Source organism: Budorcas taxicolor, chromosome 1 (assembly GCF_023091745.1).
Source record: "Budorcas taxicolor isolate Tak-1 chromosome 1, Takin1.1, whole genome shotgun sequence".
Lineage (NCBI taxonomy): Eukaryota > Metazoa > Chordata > Mammalia > Artiodactyla > Bovidae > Budorcas > Budorcas taxicolor.
Window position 1 is genome coordinate 213,731,415 of NC_068910.1, and position 13,709 is coordinate 213,745,123.

At 43.6% G+C, this 13,709-nt stretch overlaps 1 protein-coding gene across 1 annotated transcript in view; it reads right to left on the reverse strand.

Moving 5' to 3' along the window:
* Nucleotides 1-10,441: 10,441 nt before the first annotated feature.
* KCNJ6 (potassium inwardly rectifying channel subfamily J member 6) overlaps nucleotides 10,442-13,709 on the reverse strand; it is a 105,224-nt gene continuing 101,956 nt past the window's right edge. The window contains exon 3 of the mRNA XM_052645849.1: nucleotides 10,442-10,767. Within this exon, the coding sequence (XP_052501809.1) occupies nucleotides 10,442-10,767 (326 nt within the window). The remainder of the gene's footprint in view (nucleotides 10,768-13,709) is intronic.

A 13,709-nucleotide genomic window follows, 5' to 3' on the forward strand; every position in this document is an offset into this window, starting at 1 on the left:
CAGGTTTCCTATGTACTAGTGAAATAAAAGGCTGCTTCCTGAGCCACTGCCTGTGAGTTCAGGGCAACGTATGGTATAATTAGGAAAGAATACCACAGTGGTGGTGAGAGGGGCAGGGGAGAGGTGGTTGCTATTCTGATGGCTTTGGATTTCTGGAAATTCACTGATGTGGACCAGCTCATAACTGATTGGGAAGGATGTGTGTGTGTGTGTGTGTGTGTAAGTGCTTGTGTATTTGTGTATGTGTGTGTATGTATGCAGGGAAGGGGTTGTTGCATTCGTCAGCTGATGTGTTAGTTATGAAAGACTGAAAACTCCCACTGCATTGTGTAATGTTTAGCCAATCTTTTTTCTTTTAGAAAAAGGAAAAAAAAAATCACATGAAGATACAAACAGGAACCACAGGAGAAGAGGCCGCACATCTGGCTGGTACCTGTTGTAATCGTGTTAGAAAGTACGATGGAAGTCAAACTGTTCAGGTCGTGATTAATTCTCACTTTTCCCCTAGCACCTCATTTGAACGTGCCCAGATAACCAAGTGAAGCACAGACTCTGGGATCTGGTCTGGTCTGATTTGCAGAGTGTGGGCATGACTTAGAGATTTGAACATTAAGACCTTCCCTCTAAAAGCAAGTTCTCATCTTGAGCATCACCGCCTCCAAAGTTTCCCTGAGGTCAGTGTCCAGTGAGATTGCTACAGAGATGTTTCTGGTTAGCGTAGTTTATTCCAGTCGGAGTCACCGAGCCTGACTGAACTGAACTCTGAAATCTTCAGAGCTAAATTCCACTTCACCTTTCATGCCAATGTAAAGGAGTTTTGGAGAAGACGCTTGAGAGTCCCTTGGACTGCAAGGAGATCCCACCAGTCCATCCTAAAGGAAATCAGTCCTGAATGTTCATTGGAAGGACTGATGTTGAAGCTGAAACTCCAATACTTTGGCCACCTGATGCGAAGAGCTGACTCATTGGAAAAGACCCTGATGCTGGGAAAGATTGAAGGCAGGAGGAGAAGGGGACGACAGAGGATGAGATGGTTGGATGGCATCACCAACTCAATGGACATGAGTTTGAGTAAAGTCCGGGAGTTGGTGATGGACAGGGAGGCCTGGCATGCTGCGGTCCATGAGGTCACAAAGAGTCAGACGTGACTGAGTGACTGAACTGAGCTGAAAGAAGTTTTTCTCAGGTTCAAAGCCACATGGAAAATGGCAAGTTCAAGGAGAAACGATGTTGAGAGGACTTTGCATTCTGGGGCAAAAATGAATACTTCCAATTGGAAATTAGGTTTTCTACAAAAATTTGTAAGTAAAATTAAAAAATCTCTTTTGTTTGTCCTTGAGTTTATTATTGAAGCACTATTTGACTATTTGTTTTGGACCAAACTTTATCTTTTATGTAGAGATTAATAAGATGGAGGCTCTTGGACATACATCAGAAAATGTGAATTTAGTTTTGGTTTTGGGATCTTTTTAAAGGCAAATGTGATTTGAATGTGAGTGTGCACATGGGATGATGGCTTGAAGGATAGGTTTTTAAGGAGCCTTTTGGCCTCCTAAGTGTGTGCCATCCTAGGAATGTGAGATAGGAATACCTCACACCTGGCATGCTAAATAAATACCCATTTGCCTGGGCACTGCCCCTTGCATCTTCAGTTCCCCCAAGGCTATCTCCAGGTGGAGCACTCCTGGGGAGCCTCAGCTCTCTGGGGCCTCTGCCACTTCTCATCAATGACTCCATGGAGTGGTCCATGCTGGTAGGCTGTGGTTGCCATGGAAGCAGCCATGAATGATCCAGGTAACCAGGCACCACACAGGGGCTAGGTTTTTCCCCAGGGCGCAGTCTGTGCAGATGGTGGCAGAGGAAAGATCACTTTTCACAGGCAGGTGTCTGAGTCACCATTTCAGAAACCTGCATGTGTGTGAGAGCTCACCATTGTCCCTGCATGGCTCTCATTTTAGATGAAGAATCATTGGGCTGAATAAAGATATTTGTAACTATCTTTGGCAAGCTGGCCAGCCTAGTCATAAGGACAAGAAAATTGACCTGGAAAAGTCCAGCTTTCTCTTGGGCACAAGACTTCACTGATGTTCCATTCAGTTATGGGCTGATGTCAAAATGCCCAAGCATCACACTTGGGCCCTCAATGTCTCACGTCTGTGGGGTAGGAGCAAAATATTCTATGTTTTAGTCTCAGGTAATCTGACCATGAATATATTCCATGTTCAATTAAAACTGGTGGTAGACAATGAAGCAAGAGATAGGATTAACCCCAATAATGGGCTTCCCACGTGGCACTAGCAGTAAAGAACCCGACTGCCAAAGCAGGAGATGTAAGTAAGGGGCACGGGTTTGATCCCTGGCTCAGGAAGATCCCCTGGAGGAGGGCATGGCAACCCACTCCAGTATTCTTGCCTGGAAAATTCCAGGGACAGAGGAGCCTGGTGGGCTACAGTTCATGGGGTCGCAAAGAGTTGGACACGACTGAAGAGACTTAGTAGGCACACAGTAGGTTCTCAGTTGCAGCTCAAGAATGGAATGAACACTCAGAGGAAGGTGCCAGGAAATCTGGCTTTTGGCAGTTGCTGAGGAAGGAAATTCAGAAAGAGGAGCTGGGTAGAGTGCTTGGATGACCATTTGCAGTGACATGAAAGCTCTGCGGGCTCCTGGGGGACAGCTTAAGCTGGGTCTCCAAGTGTGGCAATCCAGATGTGTTCCTTGCAAATAAAAAGATGATCCTTGACTTTGCTGTCACATAGGGTGGCTCTTCCAGAGGAAGGGAAAGAGATACAAAATTTTTTGACCTGGCTGGCATTTTTTTTCTTTTGGTGGTGGGATGCATTTGAACACATCAAGACTCCTCACTTAAGAAGAGGGGACAGGCCAGATCATCTTGAGAGATGGCTGAAATTGCTGGATGAGCCAATCAGTTATGTGCTCAGGGCACTGGGATACCAAAACATGACCATTTCTAGAGGCTGAAGAACTAGGTAAAAAGGAAAATAAAGCAGTGAGGTAATCACCACGGAATTGAGAACTCTCTGGGACTTTACACTTTCTTTTTTATGTGTTAGTACTGCTTAATTTTGAGTTACATATGTTAGGGGCATCCCTGTGCCCAGGGGACTCAGATGGTCTTATTTCAGTTCTTCTAGGAAGGGTTATCATCTCTGAGCCACGTGGGTGCTCTGTGGGGTCAAGAGTGCTGGCCAAGTCAAGCTCAAAAGATGTAGTGTTCCCAGCAGACACTTCTGGGGGAGTTGTCATCAGTTAGATGGTCAGAAACCAGGGCTGGAGGGAAGGACTCACCCACAGAGGTGATGGATATGACCAAGGCTTCTGCACTACCCAAGGCTGAGTCAAGGGGCAAGGGAAGGTGTGGTTCATATGCGTCCCCCAAGTCAGCCAGCCTGAGAGATGATGCCAGAAGAGTACTTGCTATGATGGAATCTGTGAACAGTATTCCGTCTCTCTCTCTAAGCAGCCCTGTTAAACACCCAGAGGTCCCAATCTTACAGCTGTTGGGAACCCAGCTCTCTGCACTCCAGCTGATCCAGTTCCGCCAGCTGTGTTTAGCGTGATGGACCCAGCGTTGATGTACTCCATAAGGCATTCAGTGTGGACTGGGGTTTTAGTAACCCAAGGTTCCATCTTAGGCTCCTGGGACGTCTTGTTCCTTTGGTTGGATATTTCATGTTTTCTATTAAACTTTAGGTATGATGATGCATTGGGTGCTTATTTTACTAGTGCCTGTTGGTAGCAGATATTTACACTGCCTGAGAGATACAGCCCTTCATGTTCTTATAAAGATTGACTGGTTGATATCACAGCCTTCATGATCGGTGTTAATACAGGGGGTGTGTAGCCTTAATCTTGAAATGGTTGATTACGCTTTTTGAGCAGAAACAATTTAGTTCTCTGAAATCAAGCTCTGTTGTCTATGTGGTCACAATTCTCTAACTGACCACAGAGCATGTTCAAATGCATGTCTAGGGGTGTGGTGTCTGAGAATAACTTTTAAGCATCATTTTCACTGGTGATAAACCTCAATCACTTAGTCATGTTGCTACTTCAATGAGCTATTCTTGTGAGTATTAAAGTATTTTTTCCTCCTTCCCCCATCCCTCTTCTATTTGAATTAGGTGGCTGTATGAAGCTTTCTTTCACCAAGGTAATGGGGCCAAGTAAAAGTTTGACTCCTTTTAACATTTACTTAAGTTTTATGGTGCTGAACTTCGAGATATTTTCTCTTGCCCTTAGTTATTATGCTGTTCCACGCAGCTGCAAAACTGTGAGCTTTTTGCGTGATTGCAGATCCCATTGCCTAGTTTCGAACACAGGACCAAATCCATCCCAGTTTCCATCATTTACCTGTCAGCAATGCAATATCACAATAATTTATTACAAAACATTTTCTTTCCCACCTAACTTCCAGGAAAGCACCTGGAAGGGAACTTGATGTATTTTTTCAGTAAAACTAAATGGGTCAAAAACCTGGCTTGGCTGACCTACGTCTGGCTTTGAAAATGCTCCCTTAGAACGCAAGTGAGTTCAGTCTGGTGATACTACAGAGTGTCATTTAATATCGATTCATCTCAAAACCCTAATGTCTGAATTTCTTTGATCCAATATTTCTGTAGTTACCAATCTTTATCTTGTACTTCAGATTCAGAAAGCAGCAAACAACACACCAATTCTTTTACTACACCTCTTTTTCTTCCTGAGCATTTTTTCAAAGGACCTGTTTGTTTTTATTTGCATGTTACCCTTTTAGCTGAGTAGCTAGAGGGAGCCAGAACATGTACAGCTAAACAGGAGTGGTAGCTTAGGGTTCTTATCATATTGATCATCTGTGGGCTAGAAGAACCTGGCAAGGAAAGATGGAGAGACAGCTCAATAGTCTAGCTAGTTCGGTTCCAAGAAGGCGTGAGAGGAAGGCAGGTAGGGAGGGGAATTTGTTTGGACATGTGGCAATCACAGCAAATCCAGGCCATCCCACTCCACAGAGACTTGGGACCCAACCATCTCAGTATTTAAACTCCTGTGAATGTCAGTGAAGCAATAGCTCAGTGAAGGAATAGCTGGGAATTCTGACAAAAAAGAATCATTGATTACTTTTAATTTTTAATATAGTAGTTTCACCACACCACTTTCTGAAGTTGCCACTGAATCTTGCCTCACTATTTACTCTATTTACCAGCCTTGGGAAGTGGTTATAATAAGGAAACAGTTTTTCTTTGAGACTCAGCTCAAAGAAACATACAACTGTGAAGCAGTTGTCTCTCTTATTAAAAAATAAGTTATTTTTCCTCAAATAAACCCATGCACAATACTGGAAATAAATTTATACTTGAAAATAGATTTATACTGGAAAAAGATCATCATTATTCTAAGTTGCCCAGGAATCTTTTAATAGTACAGTACAATATGCAATAGTATTTAATGGTACTAATAGTATTTAACGGTACTAATAGTATTTGATAGCACAGTACTGGGGTTGGCAAAGTTCTCCTGTAAAGGGTCAGATAGTAGTTACTTTAGTCTTCTGGCTATGGGGCCTCTGGCTAATAAATTCAACTCTGCTGTGTATTGTGAAAATGGTCATAGCAACACATAAGCAAATGGGTGTGCCTGTGTTCCTATAAAACTGTATTTATGGATACATAAAGTTGAATTTGATGTAATTTTTACATGTCACTAAATATCTTTCTCTTTCTTTTATTTTGCACATGGATTTGAGACCAGGATCTGTAATTAACTGGACTTGTGGCCTCAAGGATATTACTCAGCTTGCCCAAACCCTAGTTTTCCATCTGTAAAGTGTAAATTATAATATTCAAGCTCTCATGGTAGATTAGAATTAAATGAGATAATTCATGAAAGTGCTTTGAATGCTCCAAAACACTACACAATGTAGCATGTACTACTGTTTTGTTATTATTGTCCATACTGTATTTTGTAAAAATCAAATAGTAGCCTGACCAAGTTTTGACTTCTAGATGACACTATATCCAGAAGCTGTCTATGACGTTAAGGGCAGAAATACTTGGGGGAGGTACATTTTACTCAGTTTTGAATTAAAGGATGACATTTGCGTAAATACAGGTTGGCCATAAAATCTAGAAACAAGATATTATTAATCGACTCTATTGTAATGCTATATCAATGAAACATTTATTAGGTATCTATTATCTATATTTTTTTACTTCATAGCCATCCACTGAAAAGAAATGATAGAAGACAAAGTTCACCATCTGTGTAAGACATTTAACTTTCAACTACTCTTTAGGACTCTTTTGAATCAGAGTGTCACCCAAGTCACAGCAAGACTGAAAACTAGTCAGACTAGTTTGGCAAGCTCTTTTGGAAACGACTATAGTTTATTTTATTTTTTATCTTGAATCGCTTAGCTAATCAAAATCAAATAATTTCACATTCTTTCGGTGAGTTCAAATAGTTTTTGAATAGAGCTTTTGTCCACTGGCACCCACATACATAAACACTTTCTGAATATCCCAAAGATACCGACTTCAACCTAAATACAAAAGCAAAGGAGGGGGGGAAGTAAGAAAACTTAGGGAGAGAGAAACAGGAATGTTGCTTGGAAACTTCAAAACTTCGGCTTTTAAATAAAGTCATAAATAATTTTAAAATTATAGAGTATCATGAGAAATAGACATTTCAGAGCCTTCGTTTGGTTAAACTGATACGAGAAAATTGTGCTTTAGAAATAGGCTGAACTTTTTAGATACAGTGGCTGGAATTAATATTTGGGAACATAAGATACTAAACTAAATCGATGGAACTAGAACTGGAGAATGAGGGAAACAGCAAAAGAGAGGGTTAGATGGAAGAAGGGGATGGGGAAAGAGACATTTCCTTCCCACGGACCTAGAGTGTTTATGTATTGGACCAAACCAGGCCAGAAGCCCATGTTTTGAAGAGATTGAAAAGCAATGACCTGACCTTACAGGGATCGCAAGGGTGTTGATCCAAAAGAGTATAGTTTGCCCATGGGACATCCAGAAACATAAACAATTTTATTAGTTACATAAAACTGACATAAACAGGTGATCTTCTAGTCAGAAAGCATATTGGGGTGGGTGGCAATGAGAATCTGAGGGTCTCAGCAGCCCTTGGGGAGGTCATACTTCCAGCTGAGTCTGTCTTTTCTCCAGATTGGGGTCAGCTGTGGCAAGTTGTAACCCTTTCGCCTAAAGTTCTTATCTGGCTGATGATATGGCCATGCTTTTATGGGAAAGGGACTCAAATATGCCACCGGACAGATCAAAATATCAAGTTGAGAGTGATCCTCATTCATTATGAATATTGAAGGATTACAATAGGCTTATTTATTTCAATAATGCTGGATTTCCTATGGAAATAAACAAGGGACTGAGTGATCGGAGACTGGATATGGTGGAAGAGAATGCATAGAAACTGTAGAGTCATCTTTGCTGGACTGTCAATGAAAAACACCTTTCAATACTTGCTACTTAGAAAATTCAGTCTTAATGAGCTTCTTTCAGTTCCAAATCTTAACAGTTGACACAAAATACACTGTTAAACTGTGTTAGCAACAATTGTAGAAAAATAGACATGTTTGATAAGGACATTCTAATAAAAGGTTCTTCTGGAGCATCATCATTTAAAGATTCAGAGGCTCACATTACAAAAACGAGATTTGGTTTGTGTTCCGTCTCCAACTGCATTGACACCAAAGACAGTGAGAAAAGGGGAAAGACCTCACACCTGGGTGTCCTGTCACAGATACAGAACTGACACTTGTGTCTGCCCAAAGAGTTGCTAAGGCTCTTTGCTCAATTGTGCGCAAGGGGCCCCACCCCAACCAGACAACAGTCTGTGTTTTGTCCTTCAAGCCTTAGTAAAGCGTTTGGAAAGGCCCACTGAGTCTCCAGGAGCTACGTTAGCAGACGTTTTGCAGCCCCAGCTGGCCTTGCTTTGTGCTGCCATGCCTTTCCCTGCAACTCCAGTGATGCTGCAGGGTTAGCGTCCCCAAGGCAAGAGTGCCCTTTCTAAGGCTACGTTGAGGTAAGGCCACAGTGCCTCCCTACAGCCTGGCAAGAAACACACGGGGCTCCCTCCTCCTCAACTGCAACCTCCTTTTTGGAGTGTGTGGAATGAAAAAAACTAACACATGATCAATGCAAAAAGTGAAATGTTGGCAGGGGGGCAAAAGCTATGGCCAGCAGTTTTGTTTTCCATATGATCAGTGCCAAGTCGCAACTGTCTGGATACAAGGTGTCACAAGTGGGAGAAGAGAGACACCCTCCCTCCCCCGCCACGTCAAATTTAGGAGTTACTTTCCTTATCTCTGGGACATGCTTTTTAGTACATGAGGTCCCCAAACTACAGTGAAGGCCTCTGCTATCTGGTTAGGGAAGGCCAGGGCAACAGGGAAGGGCAGCTAGTTTGAGCTCTGCAATCTCCACGGTGCAAAGCCTCAAACTGAGCACAGCTGTAGGAGCTGAAAATGAACTTGGATCCAGTCAATGAATATCTGTGATGGATGGTTGTGTTAGGGAACACACAGTTTATAAATGCAAAATCAACATGAAAGATCTCTTTCAGTGCAAAATCTCCACCTGCCCTTGAGGTTTTGTCTAAGATTCTCTTCTTTCTCTTATTTTTTCATTTGAAACATTTTTCATTTTTGAAAATTAGATTTTCAGCACAAAATATTGTTCCTTCCTTCCCTCCTTCTCTCCTCTCTTCTTTCTTTCTTTTTTCATTTACCTTTGCAGATTAAAATGAATTAAGACTGTCATTTTTTTGTCATTTTCTTTGACTGGGAGATTCTTTGAATTTATAGTTTCTAACCTGTGGCATACTCGAAAGCGATTCTTTATTAGACGATCACCAAGATTGTTGATCTAATCATTGAATATTGAGTTCTGGTAATTTCATAATAATAATAATAATAAATACCAGTGCAAGGAATTCTGACGGCTAAGCCCCTAGGTACAGGAAGAGTGTCAGGTGGAGTCAAAGGGTATGAGAACATTGATTATAGTATACTTTGCCCACTACATGCCATCGTGAATTTCATGACTTTAGACCCAAACCATCTTTTATGAACTTACCATGTCTCATCTTTAAACTGTGATTATAGAGTGGAAACAGTGGGAGAGTCAGTGGTTTTGTAGAAGAAAAGGTTCTCAAACTACGGTTCTACAAAGGGTGAAACTCACTGGAAAAGCATCAACACATCATTGATGGGAATTCCCTGGTGGTCCTGTGGTTAGGACTTGGCACTCCTCCCCCTACCAGGGCCCCAGGTACAATCCCTGGTCAGGGAACAAAGATTTCACAAGCTTCGCAGAGTAGTCACCCCTACCCCTCCACCCCACCCCCCCCAAAAAAAAGAAGGAAAGAAAACACACACACAAGAAACAAAAAAAGTGCACGTCATTGGTGGCATGCCAGAGCATGTTCTCCTCCTGAAATTCTGCCCCAAGCTAGTCAGTGAGGTCCTTGTTGTCTTAAAAAGGAGACCTCAGTTTTGTAAACATTTCACAGTATATTAGCATATTGGTGATGGGTTTTGCCATCTACTGGACCTCCAAACTTCCCCCAGACCTATGGCTTATTAGAGTCAACGAAGGGAACAGTGAGGTACCCAAACGGCTGCCAGTCTGGGACACAGAACAAAGGCCATGCACTAAAGGGCCAGCGGTCGATGGGATCAAAGAAATCCAGAAAAGAGACATCAGAACAGAAATGCCTACTGTACTTTGGGGATCATTTTTTTAAAATCTTATTTCTAAAGTTATATATCTAAACCTACATTGATCTTACACCTATGTACAGTATTTAGCAGTTGTGTTCTACAGCACTTTTGTACATGCTGGGTTTCGTTACTAACTGCAAAAGAAGATAATTACATAAGGCATATATATGTACAGGGTTTTGTCTTCACCTCACCTGGGTTCTGTAACCGCAACGCCCACAGAGGGCAAGCACCTCGCCCTGTGGATGAAATTTATTGAGATGTGTAAAACGGAGGGCTCGACTCCATGTCTCACTGCGTGAATGAATAGGCACCAGAGACCTTCCTCGTCACATCCCAGGGAAACTCTTTGATGCACCCTTTTGAGCGATCTGCTAATTACAACACATGCAAGGGAGTAGCGTAAATCTCTAGTCAGATGTGCTCTATCCCGGGAGGAGACCAGGCTGGGACCACAAAAGAGGGCATATGACACCTTAACCCAATCTGCAAGCTACCTCGTCAATCTGAACTAACTGAGAGGGCAGGTAGATATTTTACACCTTGAAGATTTGTTTCCTGGTAATGCCAAACTGAAATATAAGGAAAGAACAGAGTAACAGACAGACAAGAAAGAGAATGAGAGACAAGGCAGGGTTGCGGGGGTGGGGGGTGGGGGTTGGAGAGGAGAAGGGGCGGCCCCGGGCCCGGGGACTAAACTTTGGATTCGTTCTCTAGGTTTGCCACGTCACCATTTCTCTCCGTCTGCTCCTCAGGGTTTTTTTCCTCCTCCTCAGTCTCCAGTTCTGCGTGTTGGTTGAGTTTGCTGGAGACAGACCAGCTCAGGGGCAGCTCGGCCCTGCTGGCTAACTCGGCCAGCTCTTTGGCGCTGAGAGATGGGGTGCTGGTCTCGTAGGTCTCATGGAAGCTGTTGTAGTCAACTTCGTAGAACCCGTCCTCCAGCGTCAGGACAGGCGTGAATCGGTACCCCCAGAGGATCTCACTGGTGATATAGGAGCTTCGAGCTTGGCATGTCATCCCTGCAGAGAGGAGAGCAGAAGGATTAGTGAGTGTGTGTATGTGTGTGTGTGTGTGTGTGTGCACACGTGCGCACGTACAGGCTTCCCACTGACCAGGGGGCTCAGGGAGCTGGGCAGTACTGCTGTGTGTAGTGTTGAGACTGTGACCTGTATAGGCTGTTGTAACAGGGAGGAACAGATCTGACTCCATATTTTATCTGCTTCCTTTAACCTTTGCACTCTGTTGCTTTTGCTGGAACTTACGAATGTTGCCGATAGCCTGAAATATACAGGAGACCCCATTTTCAAAGTTCTGACCTTTGAAGGTATAACATTGTCCTATTGGTACAGGATGAAAAGTTGCAGAAAAGAGAATAACAGTCGTCTTGCTGGAGTTTACAGGAAGGTCATGACCTGAACTATGTGGACAGTTGCAAGAAGAAAGGATTTCCCCTCTGAGAAGTTTGATGTTTTCGAACTGTGGTGCTGGAGAAGACTCTTGAGAGCCCCTTGGACTGCAAGGGGATCCAATCAGTCCACTCTAAAGGAAATCAGTCCTTAATATTCATTGGAAGGACAGATGCTGAAGCTGAAGCTCCAGTACTTTCACCATCTGATGCAAAGAGCAGATTCATTGGAAAAGACCCAGTTGCTGGGAAGGATTGAAGGCAGGAGGAGAAAGGGATGACGGAGGATGAGATGGTTGGATGGCATCATCGGCTCAATGGACATGAGTCTGAGCAAGCTCCAGGAGGTAGTGTAAGCCGGGGTTCCCTGCTGCAGTCCACGGGGTCCCAAGGAGTCAGACATAACTGAGCAACTGAGCAATGACAACCATACATCCTCCCCTTTTAATATAAAAGGAGCCTGAATTCTAAGTCAGGTAAGATGGTTCTTTGGGACACTAGTCCACCATCTTCTTGGTTTGCTGGCTTTCCAAATAAAGACAACTCCTTTCTCGATTTACTGGCCTGTTGAGCTGTTCAAGCTTGGACTCGGTAACAGTGCCGCAACTAGGGAGGTGTGCTTCTTGTCACAGACGACTAGTGTGCTACCATATGCGTGTGCTCTCCTGTGGAGTCCTAGGGAGCAAGGTGGGAGTTCTGGCCCACAGCAGGCAAAGCTTGCCTGCGAGGTCACAGGACAGCATGTGTGCACACGCACACGGGTACACACTCATGTGGCTGTGCCTTGTCCACGTTTTGTTCCAAATTCACCTGAGGTCATGACCGGGATCTGACATTGCTTTCAGAGGCTTTGCCTGAGCCCTACTGGGATTTGAGTGCAGCAGCCACAGAGTTAGAAAGAAAGTTGACGTATGAACTACACTTACACGCCCTTAAGCTGGAGGCCTACGTCCCTGACACGTAGGCCATGACAGTAGTTCCCCAAATAAGGCTGGAAAGGAAACCCACCCGAGTTTGTCCTTTCCCTAGGACTAGTGGAGATGTCTTTCAGCTCATGCAATAATATAACAAAGTCACTCCCCACCTCACCCGGCCTTCCTGCTTATAGACAAGAAAACTTTTTCTAATTTGCACAAAAATGCCATGTGAGCTACTGGCAGCCCAGGAGTCAGGAGTGGCTTCCTTTTACAAGTGAAAAGGCAGAACAAGGGAAATCCCACCTGTTACCTTAACGAGAGAGAACAAGGCAACAGGCTTGGGGTGAAATAGAGGAATGTCATTGGTACATTTTTCCGCCCCCACGACGTCAAAGAATTCTCTTATGAAACTTCTCAGGAACTGGAAGCATTCGCCATCCCTTCAGGTCTGATTTTCCCTTCAACTCAGTAAGCTCAGTGCTAAAAGCCCATCCTGTTTTTAGGAGCCCATGAAAACTTTTATTTTCTTTTAAAGTCAGAAGAAAAAAAAAAGAGATTTCAGGTAGAAGAAAATGTTAATATATTCATCTCTATATAAAGTATATTACATATTCAATGCACATGAGTTTGAGCAAACTCCAGGAGATAGTGAAGGACCGGGAAGCCTGGCATGCTGCAGTTTATGGGGTCGCGAAGAGTCGGACATGACTGAGGGACTGAACAATGAACAACGACAGCAGCATATTACACAGTACGCGTGCATGCATGCTCAGTCACTTAAGTAGAGTCTGACTCTTTGCGACCCCATGGACTGTAGCCCGCCAGGCTCCTCTGTCCCTGGGATTCCCCAGGCAAGAGTACTGGAGTGGGTTGCCATGCCCTCCTCCAGGGGATCTTCCTGACCCAGGGAGCGAACCTGCATCTCTTGCATTGCAGGCGGATTCTTGACCACTGAGCCACTGGGGAAGCCCTCATTACATATCATATGAAGTAGGTTATATACTTTATACATATTATATCATGTAATTCTATAAAAATATAACTAAACATTTAAAAAGTGGAATAAGGAGACCACAGAGGTGAAGCTCTGTAGGACTCATGATATTCCTACTGCCTTCTTGTGTTCATTCATCCAGGGGAGCAACCAGTCACCCATATATTGTCCGTCAGGACAGTGAATAACATGCATTAAGCAATTGCTTTATGCTCAATGCAGTTGGGATAAGAATAGGACACAAATAGGTTTTACACAGAAGGGTTCAGATCTACAAAATATTCCCACAGCAGTGCATTGACTTCTCGTGGCTAAAAGAAGAAAATGGTCCTAAGGATCGGGACTTAAGGAGGCAGGGACTAAAGGACTGGCCTGCGGCAGCTGGCAGAGCCTGAACCCACACAGTCCTCATTTAGCCCTTTGCTATTCCTCTGAATGCTACTCTTCTTCAATATTTTCCTGACTTGCCAATGATTTGGTCCCCTCACCCCCATGCCTCTAAAACAAGTTTACAAGGCTACTAGGCATTGCAAAGCGAAGAACAATAGCATCTTGTTTTGATTTTTCAAAGAACGTTTCTCTTTGGAGGTAGCAAGTCTTTAGCTGTGTTTGGGAGTCATGGGGGAAGGCAAGTGATGGGAGGGT